We start from the raw sequence: 22476 nt of genomic DNA on the forward strand, positions 1-22476 counted from the left end.
ACGCCCAAAATGTGTCTTGACTTCGAAAATGCTCCCCCGTCTGGCCTTGTTCGTTGCTTCAGCTGTTTTGGCATCAGGTATTTTGTTTCCTTCGTAGTTCACAATCGAACTTGACCTTCTGTAGCCCAATTTACTCTTCCGCCCGCCTTGCAGGCTGCTCAGGACTCGGCCACGTCGATCGTCGTCTCTGAACCCGTCACGACCTATACTAATGTCTCGTCCATCGCAAATATGGTGTCGATTGTTGACCAGAAAGGTGGTGCCCCATCGGACAGCACCAGGCCTGGCTTGCCTCAACAAGCAACCAAACTGACTGCCCTTGATGGCAAACTCGTTGATGCCACTGTCCCCACAATCAATCTTGAACTCGGCGGGGCGCAAAGACGAGAAGCAGTCGACTACGAGCAAGTTTTCAGCGGTTCAAAGTCTGGCGAGCCCGATGCTGCAATCGAGGGAACGGCATATTTGACCTACTTCTTGGTATCGAATTCCACGTATCAGCTTGGACTCGATGAATGCTTGGCCCATTGCGATGAGACTCTGGGATGTGGTCAGTTTTGTTTTTCTTGCTTAGCGAGCTCATGGAATGGTTGATAGCTTTTGTCAACCTATACTACGAGTTGAATAACCCGTATCTTGATTTTGTCTTCCCCGAGAAGTCAAACTTGAAATGTGTTCTATACGGTGCGCCGCTCGATCAACGACAATGACTACCAATGGTCTAATGCTTATTAAAGGCGATGTGCATAACGAGGAGGAAAAAACGGACCTCGGAAACGAGCTTTTGCCATCAATCCGGACCGTCATTCAGCAGAGTAGTGGATACGCCCTACAGTCGCTCAGAAAACCGGCCGACCCAGCAGGCTACAAGCTTGTTTTTGGGCCATTGTCAGCCGCCAATAACGCTCCTCAGGTTTGCGATGCTGTTATGCACTGAAACACAGAACATGACCAGACTGCAGTATATGGGCTTTGCCTTTCTCGATAAGTACGACGTCAAGGCCTGCGCTGCACTGTGCAACACTCGAGGAGCGGACAGCAACGACGGAGCCTGTAAATTCTTCAATATTTGGCGGGCGGTTGTGAACGGAAAACCGGCGACATACACTTGCGCGATGGTATCTTCATGTCTCTTTAGCTCCCATGTTTAGCTTCTGACTGGAGGTCCAGTACTCGGCACCCACAGATGCTTCGACTGCAACCAACACTGGCCAGGGTGACCTCCAAGTGACGCGTTCTCGTGGATATGTCAGGATTAATCATATAGTCGACGGGACATTCGAAGCCTACGTTTGCGACGATGGCGACATCTTTTGCTTCACGGAAGAGGCTGCTGGATGGGTCGGCAGCTCTCCTGCTGGGGGCCAGGATGATGCAACAATTTTCCACTACGCCCCATATGCCCATCATGGCAGCTCTGTTGCCTTGCTAGGGAGCGCGTTTGGCAGCGACGCCTATCCGGGGCTCCTTCAACCTGCCTGGCCCATCACTGGCCTCAGGCATGGACGAACATATGTTCTTGGCTTCTTCCATTCAAGCTCCTACAGTGGCGAGGAACTGGAGAGCGACTCTTTCGTGACAGTCTGGTGGGGTCGATCGTTGGTAGGGAATATCACAGTTGGCTATAGCACGTGGGCGTACTACGAGTTCAAGGTCGTCGCAGGCAGGAACAACACGCTCTCTTTCATCGGGGGTCAAGCTCCAGCGTATGACTTCATTGACGATGTGAGCCTTTTCTTGCTGTATTGATCGTCATTCCTTGCTACATCGTGTCGCTTCTGAACCCAATGATATTTTCTTGAGTTGCAAGCTATCTGGACTTGAGGCAAAAACGTGGTGTCATGACACAATACCTTACCACAGTGCAAGGCATGCCCAAGGAGGTGGAGAACCGAATCGAGCGCAGGATACGCAACTTCCTATGGGCAGGTAAAAAGAGCGTGACGATAAACAAGGAAACAGTGTACGCACCGAAAGAAATTGGCGGCAGAGGCCTCCTTGACATCCGGGCCCGGAACGAAGCCATAACCATAACGTGGCTCCAGAGATACCTAAATTTCGGCCCCGACAGACCCTCATGGGCATACGTCACAGACCAAATACTGATAAGGAATAAATCTGACGACCAAAAATATGGAAGTATGGAAACACGCACCAGCCCGTACCTACAACACTGGGAGCCCAAAGTATCATCGGCCAAAGTCGGAAACGACCTCGCACGCCTGATCAAGGCAGGAAAAGACCACGATGTCGGCATCGAGGCAATAGCTGTGTCCCGAAACATACAACGCAGTATGCCAATATGGCACCACATCAAGTCCAGCGAGGATGACTGGAGGGTCTTCCGCTACCCAAAGGCAACAATCGAATGCCTACACAAGAACCACAAAGTCAAGTCAGTCCGAGACGCGGAAGAACTGGCGAACAAAATGCAAACACGAAGACATACGTCACGAGTCGACTGTAAATGTACATCGTGCCAAATAACGAGGGTGGCGTCTAAATGTAAGCACCCGAATAAGTGCTACGAGAAGGCGAGAGACATGCTACATACCATCCAAGACAAATGGGACCCCAGATTGGCCCAGCCGGAGACGATGGAGGAACTCCTTGAAGACACACCGGTCGCACTCGATGAGAATATTGTCCCATTCAACCGGAAAGTCACCACACGAGGGTCCATAGCCGACACATTCCGCGTCTTCAGAAATGGAGCGCGAAATAAAGCAAAAGCGGCCCCGGACACTTCACCGCTACCCGCAAGCGGCCCAGCCGTCACAGTCTACACAGATGGGTCAGCACTTAAAAACGGAACCCCCCAGGTGCAGGCTGGAGCCGGCATCTTCTTTGGGGAAAATGACCCTAGGAACAGGTCACTGAGAATCCCCGCCCACCTCTCGCCATCCAACCAGGTTGGAGAGCTGGCGGCAGTAAAAGAAGCCGCAGAAATGTGCCCCATCGACCGCCCACTGCACATAATCAGTGACTCAAGGTACACAATCGACGGCCTCACGAAGAACCTACAGAACTGGGAAGATGTCGGATTCTTCCTCGTGGAAAATGGTGAGCTGGCGCGCGCAACGGTGTCGAGGATCAGAGAACGCAGGGCGGAGACGACCTTCCAATGGGTCAAAGGCCACGCTGGCAACGAAGGGAACGAAGGGGCCGACGAACTGGCTGGCCTTGGTGCAACACAAACCCCCGAAGACGAAATTCGTATGGATTTGAGACCAGACTTAGTCCTCCCCGGGGCCAAACTACAGGCGATCAAACAGTCGACGGCCTACAAAATAATCAGACAAATAAATATGGCGAAACCGGACTACGAGGAAGCCCTCAATAGACGGGCCACAAGGGACAACATGTCCAAAGCACAAAACGCGATTGAGTCGCGAGAGGACACGACCGCTACCGAGAAAACAATCTGGAAAGCGACGAGACACAAAGATGTGTCACGCATAATCCGAATCTTCATGTGGAAACTGCTGCATGGGGGCTTCAAAGTGGGCAACCACTGGAAGGACATCCCACAGTACACAGACTGGGTAGATTGCAGGAAATGCGGACTCACCGAATCCATGGAGCATATTCTGACAAAATGCGAATGTCAGGGACAGGAAGAGATCTGGAAATTGGTGAGCAACACATGGGAAAAGAAAACAGGCAACGAAATTAAACCCACAATCGGCCAGATAATGGCCTCTGGTGCCCCGGCGCGAGCCAGGGAAAGAGTAGTGGCGAAGAGCGACTATACCGAGTACTAATATCAGAGTCAGCATATCTCATTTGGAAGCTTAGATGCGAACGCGTCATAGGAGATAAACCAGAGGCGTCGCTTGAAGAGATCAGGAACCGCTGGCGCAAAACAATCAACAACAGGATAGAGATAGATCGTGCACTCACCGATAAGAAAAAGTGGGGCAAGAAGGCCATTCGCCGCTCGGTTGTACAGGCCACCTGGGGCAAAACACTGAGGGACGAGGACCAACTGCCGTCGAACTGGACGTCGACGACTATCGGGGTTTTAGTGGGTATCGGATGAGCTGGTGATGATGGCAAGCTGTGACTGATGAAGCCGCAAGGCCGAAGTTGCAGCGCTGCCTGAACTAGCAAGGCCGAAGCCCCACACAAGGCGTGTACACACGCCAGTGCTATGGAGCATTTCCTCGAGTGGACCAAAATCAGGCTTGGTTTAAATCCCAAGGCCGCCAAACCACGGGCAGCGAGTGACCGACATAGGTCGGCCCGGATGCGATGCGGAATCTCGAAAGAGATAAACGCGGAGATACGGGGAAGCGTTAATTCGCCCTTACGTGCTACTATCCCAAACGTGCCACAAAAAAAAAAAAAAAAAAAAAAAAAAAAAAACGTGGTGTCACGCCGTGATGTGACACTACAAATAAATGTTTTGAACCGGCCCCCACGGGTATCTACGCGTTTCCCCTTTATGCGCCATGGCAGAAACGACGACGACGGAGAGGAAGGGTATATTTGAGCGGACGTCAGATTTCGTTTGGAAGCACGGCACCTTTTTCCGCATCCATGCCACCGTCTTTACCATCGTGCCCTTAATCGCAGCGGGGGTCTTCTATGGATGCAACGGACGCTACCACGTCCCATTTATTGACTGTTTATTTCTCTGGTGAGTTGTCTCCCGCTGGTCGAACAACAGCAACCTCAAGCAATGTTTCAGTTATTCAGCCATGACGGTTACAGGTCGACCGTTTTCGTTGTCTGCTATTCTGGACTGACCGACGTTCCAGGCCTTTCTACGGTTAATCTGTCCACAAGTGATCTCTCAGCTCCATCGTAGACGCTTGAGCTGACTTTATGACAGCAACTGCATGGCAGCAAACAATATTATTTCTTTTAATGCTCATGGGGGACTTTACTGTTGTTTCTTGGATTGTACGTGCGCTCTTTCAGGCGCTGTTTGGCTTACTCTCCATTCAGATGGTCCTAGTTCGAAAGTGGTATTTTAAGAACGTTTGCGAATACGTCAATTACCAAAATCACCGAAAACCCAAGCCTGTTAAAAGCCGTTCAATATTCTTCAAGTCGATTTCATCTCCAGTAGCTGTCTTCAAGCAGAGAGAAGAGATTCCAGCGCAAGAAAAGGCTGAAACCCCCACCTTCCAATTTATCCAACCCACACCAGGAGTTACACTAGACACTGGCCCCGAACGTGTTTCAAAGGAGCGACACGCCGACCTTGGCGACGAGGAACACATACTAGGAGATGTACGGACATTCAGCTCGTCTCCTCGTGCTGCAAGTGTCTTGCTTTCTCCTGTAGCCACGCAGTCTCCACGAGGTGTCAACTTTGCGCTCTCGACCTCAATCGACCAGCAAATACGGCTGCAGACTGTTCGTGGTATGTCACATTTGACGCAGTGAAAGCGATCCACTGATGACAGACAATAGAGGGTGTTGCATTTCCCCGAAGAACGGCTACTGTCTACAGTAGTAACCGAAAAGTGGACCCACAAACTCAGAAGTTCGAAGGCTTCGGTGGATTTCCTGGTCCGTTCAAACTAGCAAAGCGCTTGTTCAAACGTGGCGCTCCAACAACGTTCCGAAAGATCGAACGCAAGCTCACGTTGCCATATGTCGAAACACTCGAAGCCAAAAAGGTGCCTTGGCTGTCATTCGATGGCCTGGTTGTTGGGCGGAATTCAGCATTTCGCACGGAGACCTTGTCGGATGATCAACTTGAGGTTATTGGTGGGGTCGAATATCGGGCCCTGAGGTTATTGAGCTATCTCATTCCTGCGGTTCGTGGTCCTGGTCTATCCCCTGTAGTCGCTTACCTTGTTCTATTAGTATTTTGTGGGGACTCAGCTCTTCTCGTTTATACTGTTTGCTCCCTGGATCTCGACTACACACAAATACGATGCGGTTTTTGAGGCCCAGCCTCGATTAGTTCAAAAGCCTTGGTAGGACTGAGAGTAATTTTATGGAATCATCTCATAGTCTCATAGGTTCTCCTTGTTCTTAGTCCTTTCGTCGTACTCTGGCGGCGGTCTCTCGCTGGTGGATATGTGAGGTCTCTGGTTCCATTTGTAGCTTACTGAAGTGTCTTTAGGGGAATGGTCCCATTTCAAACAGCTTATTTAATGGTACTTGCACTCATGTTCGTCATCCTCGCGGGTAATCATGCCTTGGTTGGTAGTCCACTTCTTCTATGCCTGTCTGAACTCTTTTTCTAGCCTATTTTGTGCGTCGGGAAAACAGCTTACTAGCTTGGCTTACATCGATTCAGCTTAAGATTAATTATGTGTGTGGTCAACCACTGCGATATTGCCAAGTTAACTTCTCGGGGTAGATGGACTTGGTCGAAAATCGCTAGAAAGGGGACAGAGACGGCTGACACGCTATCGTTCCTGCTTCAACATCCTCGTCGGTGCGTGATACGCCGTTCATTCATAGCATGCACCTCATTTTTCTATGCAGCTGTTTTCTATACCTGCGAGTTGCTGTTGCAGACTAGTCAACGCATGGGAGACTAATTATCTATCAGCTTCCCAAGTCACCAAACGTGGTTCCTAACCATCCTGCTTATTTTCTTCAGGTAACAATGCGTGTCGTGGCCATTGTTCCTGTCCCGCTCACCAGTTTCCTAGTGCAGTCGAATGGGCTGCTTTCGCAGTTTTAGGTGGCATATACCTCCTCTCGTCGACCCACAAGCTTTACTAATTAACGTCGTGTCAAGACATAGGACTCCCATTTTACAACCAGATTCCCAGTGGACCCCGTGCCCTCGCTGGTTTATTCCAAGGTCTAGCCGCTCGAGCGTCTGGATTAGCCATCGTTCCTCTGGCATCCTCATCTCCAGCTTTGCAGTTAGTGTGGCGGGGATATCTTTAACCTGAGTTAATGTCCTTTTCCTAGGTTCTTATACGTCGTGATGATGTACATTGCTGTAAGTCATGTTCGCCTCATGTCCAATTTGTTGACCAGCTTAGGTTTATCCTGTGTGTGCGATTCCTCTGAATGTTCTTGTGACAACGGGTGACAACTGTGGGTCAGGTTGCAATGACTATTCGGTCAACAAATGTGTACGTCTCCTTCTAATGACTCCAGCGCTATCACATTCCTATGGCTATCTAGATACGAATCTGAATCGCTTGGAGTGTTTGAAGAGCCTCCCGATGAAGCCGATGAAGAGCCAGCCGACCTCGATAAGTTTGAGCCGCGGGAGCGCATAGGACGATATCTGGTGAGTATGGTTGGCAGTATCTACATCAAGCCTGACACTCTTCGTTATAGCTGTGGCATGTTGACCGCCAGATGGCCAATGACATCTGGTGGCTTGTCTGCGGGGTGTTCCTTGTTGCAGTAATCGAGCGCCACAACATCATGGACGACTCAGAGAATAAGAAATGGTTCGACCTGTTCCGCGTCGTTTTTGAACTCGTTTCGGCGTTTGGTGGCATTGGGTTAACGCTGGGTGTTCCGGATAACAACTTTGCGGTATGCTTTCATGAAAGTAACAACCTCGTGATCTGACTGTATGAAGTTTACCGGCGCTTTCCGTCCGCTTTCCAAGTTGGTGGTGATTGTCTGAATGTCGGTCACCTATATTATTGTTGGTCACCTGACAGACAGTTTGCAGGCTTCGTGGACGGCATCGCGGATTACCTGTCGGCGTTGAACGCGCAGTTACTTTGCCGCACGAGCTCAAGACGGCTCAACGGGCAGCACAAGACAAAGGGGGCAATAACGCGCTTGGCTTGAACGGTTTATCGCCAATTGTGGAAGCATAACAGGCCTCTACATGTACTTAGAGAATTGATATGGGTATAGTTGTCAGGGGAGGTTCAAGTTGTATCCGTCAGAATTTTCTCTCTTAGTGTGAGGTACCCGACAAATGAATGTCCCGTCAAATAGGAATAGAAAGAAAAAAATAGTCCGTGTTTCAAGCAGCGCCTAAAGGAAGAGTGCTGCAACTACGCCCGCACCTATGCCCATGACAATTCCAGTTGGACGACTGGCCCCGCCAGTGGAGGAAGGCGGCGGTGGCGGTGCTAGAGTAGTAGCACTGCCATCTGAGGCGGTGCTGAGGGGAGGAGCGCTCGACACTGGGGCTGAGCTTGAGATGGAATTCTGCACACTCGATATCGGGATGCTGCTGGGAGTCACCACCGAGGTTTTGGCACTGCTAACGCGAGTGCTGGAAGTTGCTCGGGAAGTGCTAACGCTCCGTGGAATAGAGCTACTATGCACGACGAGAGAAGAGCTCGGTTTACTGCTGGACGCCAATCTAGTTTTGTTTTCGTTAGTTCTATGTTGACCGTATAAGGCACACGCACTGAGAGGACGACGCTGAAAGCGAAGGCACAGACTTTTGGGCCAGGGCAACAGCGGGAAGGACGAGCAGCGCAAACAGCCAAGTGACCTTCATCGTCAAAGACTGGATCGAAAGAGTGTGAGGCAACAGACGTGAACTAGAAAGAAATGCCACAGATCCGCGCGTCCATGGCTTTATATACTTTACTGCCCAAACTCGCAACCGCGTGGGAAGAGATACAGCTCACGCGATTGCATCGAGCAAACTTCGACACCGGCGCCGAATTCAAAACACACCCCAAGAATGAGTGGCGATTGTCGGATTTTCCCGGGGCGGCGTAAACTCACCTCGGTCCCAGTTCAAACCCTGCTCTGATATACTGTGGGGATTGGTGCAAGAGTAAACTGTGAGAGCGTTGCAACCGTCACTGCCAGACCATCCAATTGATCACCTGTTCATCTTGAACTTGAAAGCATGAAGGGCGGGAAGACACATTTCGTTCAGTGTTTCTGCTATTCTGGGCTGCACACGACTAGAGTGCGTCTATTGTGCATTACTGCCGTCGGAATCTAGCTTAGAACGGTATATATGAGCCAAGGTCGAAGATAGGGCGGATTCTTGGTGGAAGGAAGCCAAAAGAAACGCGGTCCCGTGACACGTCTATGATTTCATCAAATGATGTCATGTCAACTAATCTGATGCATTCATTAATCCATTGCCAACATTTCCTTCCCCAGCTGGACGATCTCTGCATTCTCGAACGTGTCTTTCTGCGCGCCTCTGGTCACGAGTTCTATCATGGCGGCAGCAAGCTCGTCCACACGGACAGTGCCAAAGACTGCGTTCGAAATAAGCTTTTTGAGCGTGCCTCCAGCAGGTCGGATGATCATCGCTGGCTTCACAATGTACGTTTCCCACACTGCTTTTCCACGCAACTGAGAGAAGTCTAGCATGCTGGACTCAGCTCGGCCCTGCTCAAGCTTTTGGTGAAGTGCAAGCGCAACAATGGCAACAAACCTTGACGCGCCGAACAGTCTGCGACTTCCACAACGGTTTGGTCTGATCTCGCTCCGAGAACATTCCACTGCAATAGACATAGCGGAATGGTTTTGTGCTCGACCGAACAGAAAGGATCGTGTCCCCCAGAGCCAGAGGGTAGTCGATTTCAACTTCTGGAACAGCAGCACGTGCACCGAGAGCCCTGGTAATTCTTAAAGTTTCCTTACCGTTTAGCGAAAGGATAAGACGCACCAGATACATGCATCTGCTTCTTTGAACTCGCGTTTCACCTCCTCTGTGTAGACAGTGAAATCCTTCATGATGAATTCTTTAACCTTTGGGTCGTGTGTGGTGATGGGGAGTGGTCGTCGACTGAGCACAACAATGGAGGAAATGGCAGGATTGCGCAGGCATTGGGCCAGAACCTCCCCGCCAACGAAGCCCGTAGCACCTGTTAAAACGATTTTGAGGGACATGGCGGTGGTGGAAAGCAAGGAATGAGGGGGAAAGAACACATTCAGCTTTCGGGTGATAATCCGATGACATGACCGCGTTTTGTCAAAATGAAATAAAAATAACTTGGGTCTGCGCTACTCTGCGGTCATCGTCGCTGCGGTGGGTTTGTCCTTCTGGGCCTTGCGGCTTGTGAGCCGCGCAACAAACTCATTGAATCCGAACATATGGTTGATTAGATAGTCCTTTGATGCACATCACTATTTATACGTTAGGAAGGGGAAAGACAACTCACCCACGCAAATCTTGGGCGGAAGGTGTCGACGAGCCATACCAAGGTAGTATGCTTTCCGATCCAGATCCACGAGCTGGGCTTTGTTTTATGGGTTTCGCGGACGACGGCACGTGCATATACTTCTGTGGGGGTCATGGTCTCTGTTGAATCATTCATGGTCAAAACATCCTTAGTGACAAAAAAGACAGACCTCTGGGAATGTTGATGCGATGTTCTTGGTAGAGATCCTCCATGGGTTTGTACAGCGAGTCGTCGGGGAGGCTGCCTTTGCGCCAAATATTGCTCTCAATTACGCCAGTCAGCACCTATATACGAGGTCAGTGAAAGCCGCCCAACCACAAGTAATCCCGACCCACGTTGATAACCTTGACACTGGAACGAAATTAGCCTCGGCTTTTCATCCAGTAAAAAACCAAAGAACTTGAAGGGCGCCAGCTCTATGCGTGCCGAATTCGAAAAGGCGTGAATTCCGGCCTTGCTCGCATTGTACGCTGCGCTGAACGGGCTGGGCATGATCCCCGTAATGCTCCCAATCTGGGCAACTCGGCCGTCGCCTGACGCGATGAGCAGGTGAGAAAATTCGGTGAGCATCACCATCGGCGCGGTGAGGTTGACGTCAATGATTTCGCGAATCCGTTCTGGGGAGGCATCGGTAATAGCTTGGTCGTAACCTACAAAACAGCCCTTCAACGAAGAGGAACGACTGCGGGTAGTGTTTATGGACCTTGGCCACTGGAGGAGAACATCCCTAAGTACCAGAAATATGGGAGAAATGTAAACGCACGCATTATTGACTAGAACGTCCAGCTTTCCACCCGTTTTCAGCGAGATGTCCTGTCTGAGTTGCTGGATTGCCTCCAGATTCGTCACGTCCAGCTCAGACGTCTCTATTCCGAGTGCGGCTAGCTCCTCCATAGACTCCAGCCTCCTCGCTGTTGCAAACACACGGTAGCCTGGGAGTTGTCGGTTCCAAGTCAATCCAGGCAGAAAAAACTGGACCATAGCGGTTGTACTCGATGGCGAGCGCGTGACCAATGCCGCCAGCCGAGCACCCTGTGATCAGGACAGACTTGCGTTCTGCAGGCATGTTTGTGAGAGAGGGGAGCTTGACCGACCAAGACCATTGAAGGATCTACACGGATCACGTAAACATTTCTCACAAGTAATACCTCGAAGCACGGTTTGTGAAGCAAAGACAGAAACAACTACATACTCTATAAACAAACTTCAAGTTATTCCGCTCTATTGTGCAGCGACCGTCTCGGTTACCTCCACAGTCTGCGTTTTGCGCTTTGCCAGACGAGCGACGAACTCGTTGATGCCGAATGCGTGGTTGAGGAGGTAATCCTGTTCACATGAGCAACATAGCGAGGAAGAATTAGGTCGACTCACCCAAGCCGTTCTTGGGAGGAAGGTATCCATAAGCCACACCATCATCGTGTTCTTGCCAATCCAGACCCATGGGCTGGGGGTTGTTTTGGTAGTCTCCCGAACAACAGCACGTGCGTATTCTTCCGTTGGTGTGGTGCCCTCTATCAAACCGATTAAGTCCAACCTAATAAGAGATCAAAGTACATACGGCTAGGGATGTTGATGCGATGTTGCTGGTAGAGGTCCTCCATAGGCTTATACAGCGAGTCTGCGGGAAGGCTACCCTCGCGCCAAATCTTGCTATCAATAACACCAGTCAAAATCTAGTATAGTGTCAACAGACAGCCAAAAAGAAGACTCGTAGTAGACTCACGTTAATAACCTTGACGCTGCGAGCACCATTAGCACCATACTCGGAGACAAACGAATGTCACGCACTTGAACGGGGCCAACTCAATTCGTGCCGAGTTAGAAAATGAGTGGATGCCAGCCTTGCTTGCGCTGTAAGCCGCATTAAACGGGATCGGCATGATGCCCGTAATGCTGCCTATTTGAGCAACACGGCCGTCGCCTGAGGCAATGAGCAGGTGGACGAATTCTTTGAGCATGACCATCGGCGCAACGAGGTTGACTTCGATAATTTCGCGAGTCCGCGCAACCGAGGCGTCCGAAATAGCTTGGTCGTAGCCTTGGCCGCTGAAAACAAAATTACACCACAAGAATCATTGAGTCGAATAAAACGCACGCATTGTTCACGAGAATATCGAGCTTCCCGCCGGTTTTAACCGAGATGGCCTGACGCAGCTCCTGGATTGCATTGGAGTCGGTCACGTCCAGCTCAGACGTCTCTACCCCAAGGCCAGCAAGCTCGCTCATCGAGTCGAGCTTTCGCGCAGTAGCAAACACACGGTAGCCTACAACGACGCGTAAGACATTTATCGACTGCACAAGCAGCCAAAGATACACACCGTAGCGGTTGTACTCGATGGCAAGTGCGTGACCAATGCCACCTGCAGAGCAGCCGGTGATGAGGACAGACTTCCTATAGGCCGACATTTTATGGTGAGGAAAGGAAAGGAGAGGGTGTGGGTGGTGGTAGGAACGAAGATTATTTGCTGGCTAGCATCTGGTTCACAAACTGATTTATCAGTTTTGCTTATACCGACCGGGAGTGACCAAACCGAAAGTGCCCTGATTTGTGACGACCACCGCATCACTCATGCCGCTGTCACGCTCTCACGTCAAAGAGACTCTTGCTTTAAAATCCCAAAATACTTACAAAAGAAAACAGCTTGCCTAGAAAATATTTTGGACGGTATTCCCAGAGTATGGTAAACCAAAAGTCATATATGCATGTTCAAGACATATTATTTTATTGGTAACAAATGTAAATAATCCTAGTACTTGGCACAACTCATACAGTTCATACCAGGGACAATAACAATTTACATGTTTAATAACTTGAACAGATGGAAAATAAAACTTAAAAGAAAGTAGACTTGATTTGCAAGTAATGGGATCACATTTCAAGTTCTCAGATAGGATATAAGTCAAAGCTAATATCAACAGACCATTTTATAACCATAATCTGTAGCAAATAAATACGGCAAATGTGCCACAAAATATAAGACCAAATCTGCAAGGTCCAGCAGCAAAAATGTACCTAATATATCAGAGATAAGTGAAAAAATGGCTATTATATATATATATTAAGAGAAAAATCCAGGTAATAATATTTCTTTTGAAAAATATTGAGGCTTAAGTGAGATGCATCTATTATTAACAAATATTCTGGATTTTATGTCCTGATACAGAAGACAGCTATAAACTAGATGCTGCTCATGCAACCCTTGACAGTGCGCAAGGCAAGCAGAGGGTGTAATGTATCAGATCCTCTCTGATGTTTTAAATAGACTATGGTGTTCCAAATCCTCCTGGGCCGGACTCCGCTGGAGTCCAAATAACTTCAAGAAATTTCCTCAGTCCTGGGTATAGGTTGCTCCAGGAGATGCTGGTGTCATGCACATCAGTATTTGCAACAATTGCCATCTGCACTTATCTGTAGTGTATATGGTTGGGGGGGGGCATGTACGTAGGTACAGAAACCACATGTTTCCTTGTAGGGACCAAAGCAGTGAATACACTTTCTTTCTTTTTTTCAGAACTTGATTTCTCCTTGACCAGATTAAGTGTTCTTTTCTTGATGATCAATTAGAGCTGTTAAACATTAGAATTATGTTCTACTTTGGGAACAATCTTTAGCAGAAGCCCTGGTGTGATTCAATACTTTGAAGAAATATTACTCTGAGTTAAAAATCAAGCTTAAGCTCTTGTGAGGATAATATTAATGTAGAATCTGGAAACACCCACATTTGCTATCTTGGACTCAATTGCTACTACAATGATGAAAGAAAGAACACTTTTTATTTACTTTCAATCAGTTTGTGCTACGCCGCTCGTCGGCCCTACCTTGAATCATAGGCGGTGGTATTCATCCTCTAAGTGTGGGAGGCAGCCTGATTACTGCCGCTTGTGTGACGATTGGAGTCGTGATAGAAAGCTCGGGCCATTGTCGAGACGATTCACTTCAGTGGATGGAGGAGACCGATGGAGACGAAGACAAACGTCAATGATGTGACTGTTGGTGTCGTCACAGATAGCTTTTGACTCAGACGCCGTCTATCCTCCCAAAGAAAGTGTTCCTTTCTTCTAGTCGGTTTCCCAACCACACAAGTTTTATGTCTCAGTCCGACTACTTATTCGCACAATTAGCTGGCAGATAAATCTTTTGCCCCTTCCTGCTGCTTGCGACCCCACTCCGTATCAACCGAGGTGTGCAACGGGAGATGTTTCATGCTCAAGCTCACCACCAGGCCGAGTCCGCTGATTCCAGCGAGGACGTTCCATAACACCTGCAACGATTTAGCGAATGCATGGCGCACTTCGGCCTTGAGAGGTTGCGGAAGTTGACGAATGGTGGGTATGACCTCAAAAGCAATCTGCGTGCCGCCAGGAAACTTGGCTAGAAAGTCGGCTGGAAGGCGACTGGTGAGTTGATTCTGCAAAACCGTTCCGCCGATCGTGACACCCCAGATCTTGAAGAAAGACTCAGCTAAGATCTGATGCGTTGAGTGTAAATCTCACCAAGGCTAAGTTACGAAGGAAGGTGAAAAATGCAAGAGCGGGGCCACTCTGCGACACTGGGATCGGCGCCAAAACAGGGAAGTAGGTCACGACATAGATGATTCCCAATCCGACCCCGATGAGGGCCTGGAAGCCGTAACACAATGAACGACCCGAGTTTTCGTCAAGGGTTGCCAACAACGCGCAGCCGATGGTCATTAACATCCATCCAACCCACAAAGGCTGGCGATACCGTAGAGTTTTTTGAACAACAAGACCAGAGAGTAGGCACGACGGGCTAATGGTGTAAGAGAGACCGAAGCCATCGACACCCGCCGCAGTTGGCCCAGCGTCTCGGCAAGCTTGGAAGTAAACAGAAAGCCAATCTTCACAAAAGATTAGACAACTTGAAAGCACTGGAATGAAAACTGTTGTCACATGAGAGCGTCGAAAGAACGATGCCGTTCAGGAAATTCTGGGCATAACCGCTAAATGCCGTGCGCGTTGAGATGAGTGATATAGGTACCTTGCAAAGAATTCAGTAAGAACAAGAAAAATGGTTTTGCCGCACGATTGGATATTTCGGGACGAAAGCTTCGTAGATCAAGAAAGCACCAGAAAGCACCCATCCCGAGTAATCCCAGAGTCAGTGGGACAAGGACCTTAGCAGATGTCCAAGCAAATTGGATTCCCGCCCATGTAAGAGCAATCACAACGGAAGTAGTCGAAGCCACGACGAGCAAGTTGCCACTAATGAAGCTCAGGATCTGACAGGAAGAATATAACGAGAAAAGACGAACAAACAGTCCAGACGTTTCACTTTTTCTGTAAGGGGTATATTGGGAATTTTGAGCTTTAGGAAGACCGTAACCAGAATAGCGGCGACTCCACAGATGGGCAAGTTCAAATAGAACAGCCAGCGCCATTGACCACGCTGCGCCAGCGACCCTCCGATGACTGGCCCAGACCCTCCACCAATGCCCCAAGCACTGGTACCATATTAGAGTGAATACTTATGGCGCAAGAAAATATCACAAACAGCGCCATAACACCGTTAAAGGACCCGCGCTCCTGCAAAGGAACGAGGTCTGCGAGAATAATCTGATTGAGAGCAGTAATCGCGCCACCACCAAGCCCTTGAATGGCTGAAAACGGTCAGGCCCAAGTCTTGGTATAGACACAAGGAAACCGTACTCCGACCAGCAATGAGGACATTCATGTTGCGCGCGGCGCCACACAACGCACTCCCAATGCAGAAAAGAGTAATGGCCGCCAGCATGATGGCACGTCGCCCAAAGATCTTCAAGTTCGTCAGTCGAAAGAAAGCAATCAGTTAAACACACATGGGCGAGCCCACCACAGAATGGGATCAACGCAGTACATCCCAACGTATAAGCCGAGCCAACCCAGACGAAATGGTCCGCCTTCAAATCCTGAACGATAACAGGAAGTGCTGTTCCGACTGCAGTCTGGACGATAAAAGTTGAGTTACGGGGACGAGGGTGGTCGACATACGAATTCGATGGCCGTGAGCAACATGCATATCGCGAGGGAGAAGATTATGCACCAGAACCGCCAGTCTCGAGTAGCGGGTTCCGAATCGAGTGACTCGAGTTTCTCATCTGGTTCAGAGCTATGAAGCAAGCTGTTGGGCGGAGCGGCCATGGGGAGTCTGCCTTGAAGAGGAATTGAATTTGCACTCCCAGTTTATTTCTGCCACTTTCTACAACACAGAGTTGCATCATGATCACGGAACAACATCGAAGCTGGCTCGGAAGGGAAACAACCCAACGGCGAATGAATGTCCAAGGCAGGCTCGGGTTGCTCGGGCGCCGGTTATTCGTAGGATTGCCAACATCTTTCTACGGGAGAACCTCGACCAGTCACCAGCGACAGTGTTTTCCAAGTTACTGTAAGCTGATATCGCCGCGTCTTCTCAAATGCGTAGACCAAAAATGTGGGTGCGAATGCAAGGCCGGTCCTGTTCATCAAGTATGCGGTTCCAGAAATGTCCACTGCCATAAGAACGCCGTCCGCGCAAGGATGGTTTTGAAGATTTGGTGATCACGAATCGTGTCCATGGCCATATCGGCCAAGTATCGCCGCCAACCTGAGTTCTGCATGGTCCATCGAGATGGCCTACTTCGACCACTGCCAAATGCTGTGTGTGAACAGGATGCCGATGAGGATGAAAACATCATCCTATTTGTGAGTGTCAAGGAGGCGGACCATGCCCATTGCCGCTTGTCGATCCAATTGGAGGAAGCGGTCAAAAAGACACAACACGGTCACGAGTGACATTTCACAGCATTTCACGTTACTAGTACAGTGCCTCGTTCAAGGAGGTTCAAGGACTACAGTTACAACATTAAGGTATTTAGCAAATAACACAATCCGCCTCTGGCCTCGCCAGCCGTGCCTCTAGCCTGAGCTGCAAGCTCTCGTCTGGCTGGATATACGGACACCCCGCATATTGTAGTGTGCCAAGCCCGCTATCGCCATCATCCAAAACCACGACAATTTCGCTCCGTCGATGTCTGCCTGTCGAGTATAGCTGCTCTGGCGCCTTTAAGCGCACGGAGAGTGTCGGCCGAGGACGGGGCTTTCCCGGGCCGAAGAAACCCGATCCAAAGCCCTGACTCGGTGGCGTTAATAGAGCGTCAATCGGGGCGGGTACCAATAACCTCGAGTCGATCCATGTTGGGGGACTGCCCTCCAGCAGGCCCAGACTGATAAACCACGTGCCCGGTGGGGGCTGCCCTGCCCGCCGTCGCTCGCTCACGTGAAACGCCAGCCGCCACATGCGCCCACGCGCAATAAAGTCGAGCTCGATGTGTTTTCCCACGCGCATGCGTGTCTGGAAGCGGACAATGGCCACGTCTACCGCAAAGGCGAACTCGTCGTGGGGCACATTCTCCACGGTGATCGCATCAGGCGGGATGGATGCGTCGAGGATGAGCTGGTCGGTCGGGGAGAGCGGGGAGAAGTCAGGTGACGAGCGCAGCCGCTGAAAGAGCGCCTGGTCTGACGTCAGCAGACACGCCAGGCGGATTTCCGCGATCGTGGCGGGCGTTAAGGGTGTGGAGAGAGACAAGAGGGTGGTCAGGAGGTCGGTGGTTGGAGAGGAAGACGGGTTTTCGGGTGGGCGCTTGATGATAGCCCAGTAGAGCGGAGTGTGGCCTTCAACACTGGGTTCTTGTAGCAGGGCGCCGATGCTCAGACCGTTGGCGGAACACGCATCAGAGCAGCTTTTCAGTATACTGCTTGTGACCACCGCCGAAGCCTCTCCCTCGTCTGCCTGCTTTACGAGGTCACGCACCAGCCCCAACACCGTCGACCGCACCTGCCGTGACGCTGGTGACGCAAATCCAAACCACGATGCCGAGCTGGGAGGGGCGCTTTTCAACGGTGGGTAGGCAGAGCTGTTGCTGTTGCTTGTAGTCGTGACTACTGGAGAAGGTCGTTTAGTGTCCGATGGCGCGCTGGAAGAAGTGCTGGCTTCATATGCAGGCGGTGCATCGAGTGGAATGCCATCCAACTTGTCGTCGGGGAGGATCATAAGTAGGGAGAAAGAGTGAGTCGACTCATTATTAGGCGCCGCCTTTTGGCTGAGAGGTGTCAACTGCGCTGATGGTGTGTCGGGCCATGGCTGCGCAATCAATACGGCACAGATTGATGACATCAGATAAGATATAATCCTAACTAAATTCTCGCAAATGCAGGAACAGCCTCTTTCGCAAACTTCCCCCGTGTAATCTGCTGCAATACCTCCCATTTCGCCATCCCTCCATCTACAGGCGTGTGGTGATAAAGCGCACGGGCAGCAAACACAACCGGGCCGACGCGGCCGGGCACCGCTGCTGACAAAGGAAGGGCGTCAAACGCGTCTTCGATCGCGCGGCGGGCGTGCTGCTCGTGGCACATGATCGCGCCTGAGTCGCGTCCCCCGTGAAGACCGGGCCCGAGTGTCTGGAGCAGTGCAGCGTGATTGAGGTGTGGGAGGTGGGCCATCGTCGTAGCAAAGTGTTCCTGTTTTTTGAATTATTTATTATTAGAAGAGAACAAAAAAGGAAATGCTCACAACAGCGTTGTCGACGACCTGAGCCGGCGCCATACCTTCCGCCCAGGGCACACGGTCGATGTCCACACTTGCCACCAGAACCCTCAGATTGACCAACTTGCTCACTTCGCCTGCCATCTGTGGACCAAACGACCAACACCCACCATACTGGGCCCTGACCGCCAATACCCGCATCGTCGCTGCGTGATTGGTCAGCGCTGTGAGTAATCGCATGTCAAGTGTTGCTGTCTCCTCGTAGTAATCCAGGTCTACCACAAGCACCTCCAGGCCGCTGTACGTCTCCAGATACTCCCCAAGTCCGGTGCCGATCACCGGCAGACGCAGCTCCGTGATCCGTGCACGGGCATCGGCCAGCGCTGTCCACACCGCGGGGTCCAGCTCGCCCTTCCCGGTCACCGCGAGGTGGGTCAGGTCGCGCAGCGACACTGCATCGAGCATGCCCGGCGGTAGCGTCACGTGTTTTAGCCGCGGCGTGCCGAGGGCGTCGTAGACGGCGGAGAGCTGCACAGGTGGGCCAGGGAAGCCGTCGGGATCGGGGTGTGGCGCGTACACGTGCAGCGTGGTCAGGTCACGTGTTGAGTCGGCCCGGAGGAGCGCGTCACAGATGTCGCTGCCTGCGTACTCCCACTGCTGCGGGTCGTCGAAGGAGAGCCGGAGGGTGTGCAGCAAGGGGAGGCGCGGCCAGGCGGGCCCGCAAGTGAAGGCGTGCCAGTTGATGCCATTGTCAGCGAGGTCTTTGAAGGTTATGTGCAGGGTGGTTAGCGAGCGAGCGAGGTGGGTGAAGATGACGGAGAGCGCGGGGCGTGGAATGGAAAGTGTGTTGAATGTAAGGCTGCGAAAAGTTTTTTTGTAAAAAAATATAAAGAACAAAAAACACACACACCTTGCAGTGCCGATTTCTGGCAGCGCGTTTAGAACACGGGTTACTAGCGGGACCATATTGGCCTTGCTCCTCTTTACTACGACTTTCAGCGTTCTCGTATGTTTTGTCCAGCCTGTCTGGCCACGTGCCACCGCCTCGAGCATGTCCCGCTGGCTGCCCCCCAACACAACAGTCAGCGCCGCGAAGAATCGGGGTGCCAGTGCAGCCTCAAATGCGTGACAGACGGTCCTGAGGGCCTTGACACGCTTGGGGGGCATCGACTTGCTCGCATGGGCAAGGATGTCGTCCACCAGTTCTGGGGCGAGACGCTCAAACGACATGGTAGCCGGGAGTAACAAGTTAGGGGCACGGATGAGTCAGCTTTATAGGATGGTCCCGCCGAGCGCCCATGTTCTGCTCGTTGTCGATGCCGTGCAACTCGTCATTCCCGTGGCTGTCATCCACAACGTGTGTTTCTGGCCAGTGAAGTACTTGCGCTATGTTGGGTACTGCGTCGCTGGCGCCCTCGGTGTGATTCAGCTGGGTGGGGAGGTTGTGGCGGATGACGGGGTATTGGAAGAGGAGAAGGTGTATCGTTACTTTTACAATCGTGGGTATTTTTTTTTCGTGTCCAATGCTTACTTACCTTATATGATCAGTTGGCCTTGTCTCCCTCTATAAAATCCCCAACACCTACTCTCTCCACCCTTCGCGCTCAACTAACCTCGCGTGACGGCCGATGTGTCTTTTCCAGCACACAACTCCCTGACATTGCCTTCCTCGCGCCAAACAAGACCACCGACCCAACAGCCGCCAACACGCTCTCCGTCAGCCCGTCCATCCGTGCCCTGCTCAACGCCAGTAAATTCGGCGTGATCAAGACACCCAATGCCATACTCGATAGCACGGATGTCCGGCCCGCCCCGCCCCGGAGCCTGCCGCCAGAAATGCGCTTCCCTGCCGACGCGCGGTATCACCTACATTGGCTGGTCGAGCATTGACAAGACCCGTTTGAGCCCGTCGGGCCGGCGGACGCCGCGCTCCGGGCCGGAGATGCTACCCCGCGGCCATCGGACAGGGTGTTGGAGGCGCGGTACGCAGAGGCGGTCAGGACTGCGTGGGGACAGCATGGTATCGGTCACAGTTACGGGCACGTGCCACTTGTGCCAGACGATGACCACGGCAGGTTTAGACGCGCAGCGCGGCTCGTGGGGATGCTGTGGACCCACAATCGACTTATCGAGGGATTAAGCAATTGTCCGTAGATGACTAACAAGATCGTAATGTACTCAGTCAAAGTCCATAAGTAGTCAGGACAGCCTAGAGCGGCCGACGAGGGCAGCGACCTCCTCCGTGAACGTAGTGATAACACCACCCACTACCTGGAAGTCGCCAGGCTGGACCTGGAAGCGTGAAAAGCCGAGCCCAAGGTCGATGGCAGGGGCAAATTTCGCGCATGCATTGCCGAATCTGGAAATCCGTAAATGGCAATTGCAAGCACTGATGTACGCAAACAACAGCGAAGCTGACGGGGTGTCTCCGCGCGCGCGGAATCGCGTAGAGCAGACGGTTGTCGGCGGCTGCAGCAAAGCCAGCAACCGAGGCGAGAACAGCGAGGGTAGCAGCATTACTAATTGGGTGGAGAAGTCTCCATGTGGACGGAAAGCATTCGCCGTCGTGACTTTCGGGAGTAGCGCCAAAGGGCGCCAAGCGCTATCTGCTATATTTGCTACTTAGTGCACCATGCTCGCCGCATCTGCCTGCTTGAACTCCTGCCTGAACACGGCATTCCGCATTGGCAAAACGACTCGTCCGTGCCCCGTTATGGTAGTAGCGCCCCTGTCCCGCCTCACGCACTTGATATATCTCCACGGTCGTCTTATACCCCGGGTTTCCATCCTTAATCGACATTTAAATGGCGCAGACGATCACGAGCAAGGACCAAGCCGAATAGAAGAATTCGGAATCGAGAATGGCCACTGGCACTGGCTCAGAATGAAGATAGCATTGTTTTTTACCGACGAGTCTTGGTATAGACTGCACTCGCAGCATCCGCCTGCCTGAACTCTGTGCCAAATGTGCCCTCGACATCTGCACTCGAGAAACGGCTCCCCGTATTCTGATTGTGGTTGGAGTGCGTCCCGTTATGGTAATACCGGCCATGTCCAGACTCGTGCCGTTTGATGGCCGCCTCGCGTACTTGGTACATTTGGACGGTCGTGCGATACCCGATCGTCTCGGCATCAGCAAGAGTGATGCCTTCCTCGCGCGTGCAGAGTTCGGTGTACGCTGAGCGCAGCCACTTGGAGACGTCGTATTGCCGCGCCAAAACGATTCGCTCGACTGGCGAGAGGTTGTGGGTGTCGAGTCGGGTGATCGCGAGATCACGTGCAGCAATGAAGAACCACATCGTTGACAACTTGAGCACTGAGATCCAGTCGTCTTTCGGATAAGCAAGTAGTTGAGGGATGTCGCTGCGGTATTATGTAAAGATGATAGATTATATTAAGTACTGGTTTGGGACACCCACAGCGGGTAGAGGACTTTCAATAGACGCTGAAAGTCGAGAGACTCGATGCCCTCGAGCACAAATGGGTTGGAATCACTGTTTCCCTCAGCATCGTTGTCGTTAACAGAGGGCAGCGACAGTGTCGTCGAGAAGATGTCCGAATTGTGTTCGAAGTGGTATCGCGGGACTTTGAACAGACGATCTTCGACCTAGCAGAATGAATAAGTGGGTTTGCGAGAGGATACAATGCCGACTTTGAATATGATGCTTTCGAGATAGTACTTGGGAAGGAAGTAGTCGACGGCTCTCATGCTTGGTAGGAATTCAATGGACGCCTCATAGACATCAGGAGATGAAGGAAGGCAATAGGCTGGGCCGGGGGCAGAGTAGGCCATGACAATTACTGGAGAAAACCGGTAGGAGTCCAAGTATACTTATACGCCTGCAGTTTCGCCTCGTGTGCGCCTTATCCCAGCGTCAATCTGCGTTTACC

The 22476-nt window shown here is 51.4% G+C and overlaps 11 protein-coding genes across 11 annotated transcripts; 3 read left to right on the top strand and 8 right to left on the bottom strand.

Annotated features, from left to right (window-relative positions):
- Positions 1-28: 28 nt before the first annotated feature.
- On the top strand, positions 29-1749 carry MIND_00357300 (uncharacterized protein; the record flags this gene model as incomplete). The annotated part of the gene is made up of 6 exons (XM_037360417.1): positions 29-77; positions 125-550; positions 598-684; positions 738-913; positions 963-1118; positions 1171-1749. The coding sequence occupies 6 exons, from the start codon at positions 29-31 to the stop codon at positions 1747-1749; spliced, it is 1473 nt and encodes a 490-aa protein (XP_037223302.1).
- Positions 1750-4454: 2705 nt separating this feature from the next.
- On the top strand, positions 4455-7766 carry MIND_00357400 (Potassium transporter; the record flags this gene model as incomplete). The annotated part of the gene is made up of 23 exons (XM_037360418.1): positions 4455-4642; positions 4694-4716; positions 4764-4790; positions 4838-4908; positions 4954-5374; positions 5425-5774; positions 5824-5936; positions 5982-6041; positions 6086-6164; positions 6210-6217; positions 6263-6277; positions 6326-6403; positions 6454-6472; positions 6521-6571; positions 6616-6655; positions 6713-6842; positions 6892-6922; positions 6966-6974; positions 7030-7058; positions 7111-7219; positions 7270-7473; positions 7520-7555; positions 7605-7766. 23 exons carry the CDS (start codon positions 4455-4457, stop codon positions 7764-7766), a joined length of 2253 nt encoding a protein of 750 aa, XP_037223303.1.
- Positions 7767-7929: 163 nt separating this feature from the next.
- On the bottom strand, positions 7930-8446 carry MIND_00357500 (uncharacterized protein; the record flags this gene model as incomplete). Its single annotated transcript, XM_037360419.1, has 2 exons — positions 8313-8446; positions 7930-8263 (listed from the first exon to the last, which is right to left on the bottom strand). The coding sequence occupies exons 1-2, from the start codon at positions 8402-8404 to the stop codon at positions 7930-7932; spliced, it is 426 nt and encodes a 141-aa protein (XP_037223304.1). The 5' UTR covers positions 8405-8446.
- Positions 8447-8997: 551 nt separating this feature from the next.
- Positions 8998-9765, bottom strand: MIND_00357600 (NAD(P)-bd-dom domain-containing protein; the record flags this gene model as incomplete). The annotated part of the gene is made up of 3 exons (XM_037360420.1): positions 8998-9261; positions 9308-9491; positions 9542-9765. The coding sequence occupies 3 exons, from the start codon at positions 9763-9765 to the stop codon at positions 8998-9000; spliced, it is 672 nt and encodes a 223-aa protein (XP_037223305.1).
- A 114-nt stretch (positions 9766-9879) lies between these two features.
- Positions 9880-11039, bottom strand: MIND_00357700 (Short-chain dehydrogenase/reductase family protein; the record flags this gene model as incomplete). The annotated part of the gene is made up of 7 exons (XM_037360421.1): positions 9880-9987; positions 10038-10177; positions 10228-10342; positions 10394-10409; positions 10459-10708; positions 10762-10769; positions 10822-11039. The coding sequence occupies 7 exons, from the start codon at positions 11037-11039 to the stop codon at positions 9880-9882; spliced, it is 855 nt and encodes a 284-aa protein (XP_037223306.1).
- Positions 11040-11279: 240 nt separating this feature from the next.
- On the bottom strand, positions 11280-12464 carry MIND_00357800 (Short-chain dehydrogenase/reductase family protein; the record flags this gene model as incomplete). Its single annotated transcript, XM_037360422.1, has 7 exons — positions 11280-11384; positions 11430-11569; positions 11617-11731; positions 11782-11797; positions 11847-12104; positions 12154-12322; positions 12377-12464. The coding sequence occupies 7 exons, from the start codon at positions 12462-12464 to the stop codon at positions 11280-11282; spliced, it is 891 nt and encodes a 296-aa protein (XP_037223307.1).
- Positions 12465-14176: 1712 nt separating this feature from the next.
- MIND_00357900 (MFS general substrate transporter) lies at positions 14177-16196 on the bottom strand (the record flags this gene model as incomplete). Its single annotated transcript, XM_037360423.1, has 10 exons — positions 14177-14503; positions 14553-14917; positions 14970-15057; positions 15103-15125; positions 15157-15281; positions 15332-15520; positions 15571-15676; positions 15726-15831; positions 15875-16000; positions 16047-16196. 10 exons carry the CDS (start codon positions 16194-16196, stop codon positions 14177-14179), a joined length of 1605 nt encoding a protein of 534 aa, XP_037223308.1.
- Positions 16197-16908: 712 nt separating this feature from the next.
- Positions 16909-18090, bottom strand: MIND_00358000 (uncharacterized protein; the record flags this gene model as incomplete). Its single annotated transcript, XM_037360424.1, has 1 exon — positions 16909-18090. The coding sequence occupies one exon, from the start codon at positions 18088-18090 to the stop codon at positions 16909-16911; it is 1182 nt and encodes a 393-aa protein (XP_037223309.1).
- Positions 18091-18233: 143 nt separating this feature from the next.
- Positions 18234-19815, bottom strand: MIND_00358100 (uncharacterized protein; the record flags this gene model as incomplete). Its single annotated transcript, XM_037360425.1, has 3 exons — positions 18234-18560; positions 18613-19444; positions 19496-19815. 3 exons carry the CDS (start codon positions 19813-19815, stop codon positions 18234-18236), a joined length of 1479 nt encoding a protein of 492 aa, XP_037223310.1.
- A 49-nt stretch (positions 19816-19864) lies between these two features.
- MIND_00358200 (ER-Golgi vesicle protein transport Sft2) lies at positions 19865-20475 on the top strand (the record flags this gene model as incomplete). The annotated part of the gene is made up of 2 exons (XM_037360426.1): positions 19865-20062; positions 20134-20475. 2 exons carry the CDS (start codon positions 19865-19867, stop codon positions 20473-20475), a joined length of 540 nt encoding a protein of 179 aa, XP_037223311.1.
- Positions 20476-21488: 1013 nt separating this feature from the next.
- MIND_00358300 (uncharacterized protein) lies at positions 21489-22378 on the bottom strand (the record flags this gene model as incomplete). Its single annotated transcript, XM_037360427.1, has 3 exons — positions 21489-21948; positions 22005-22192; positions 22238-22378. 3 exons carry the CDS (start codon positions 22376-22378, stop codon positions 21489-21491), a joined length of 789 nt encoding a protein of 262 aa, XP_037223312.1.
- Between the last annotated feature and the right edge of the window lie 98 nt (positions 22379-22476).

The sequence above is a fragment of the Mycena indigotica genome, assembly GCF_014461135.1.
Source record: "Mycena indigotica strain 171206Taipei chromosome Unknown Mind.scaff0003, whole genome shotgun sequence".
Lineage (NCBI taxonomy): Eukaryota > Fungi > Basidiomycota > Agaricomycetes > Agaricales > Mycenaceae > Mycena > Mycena indigotica.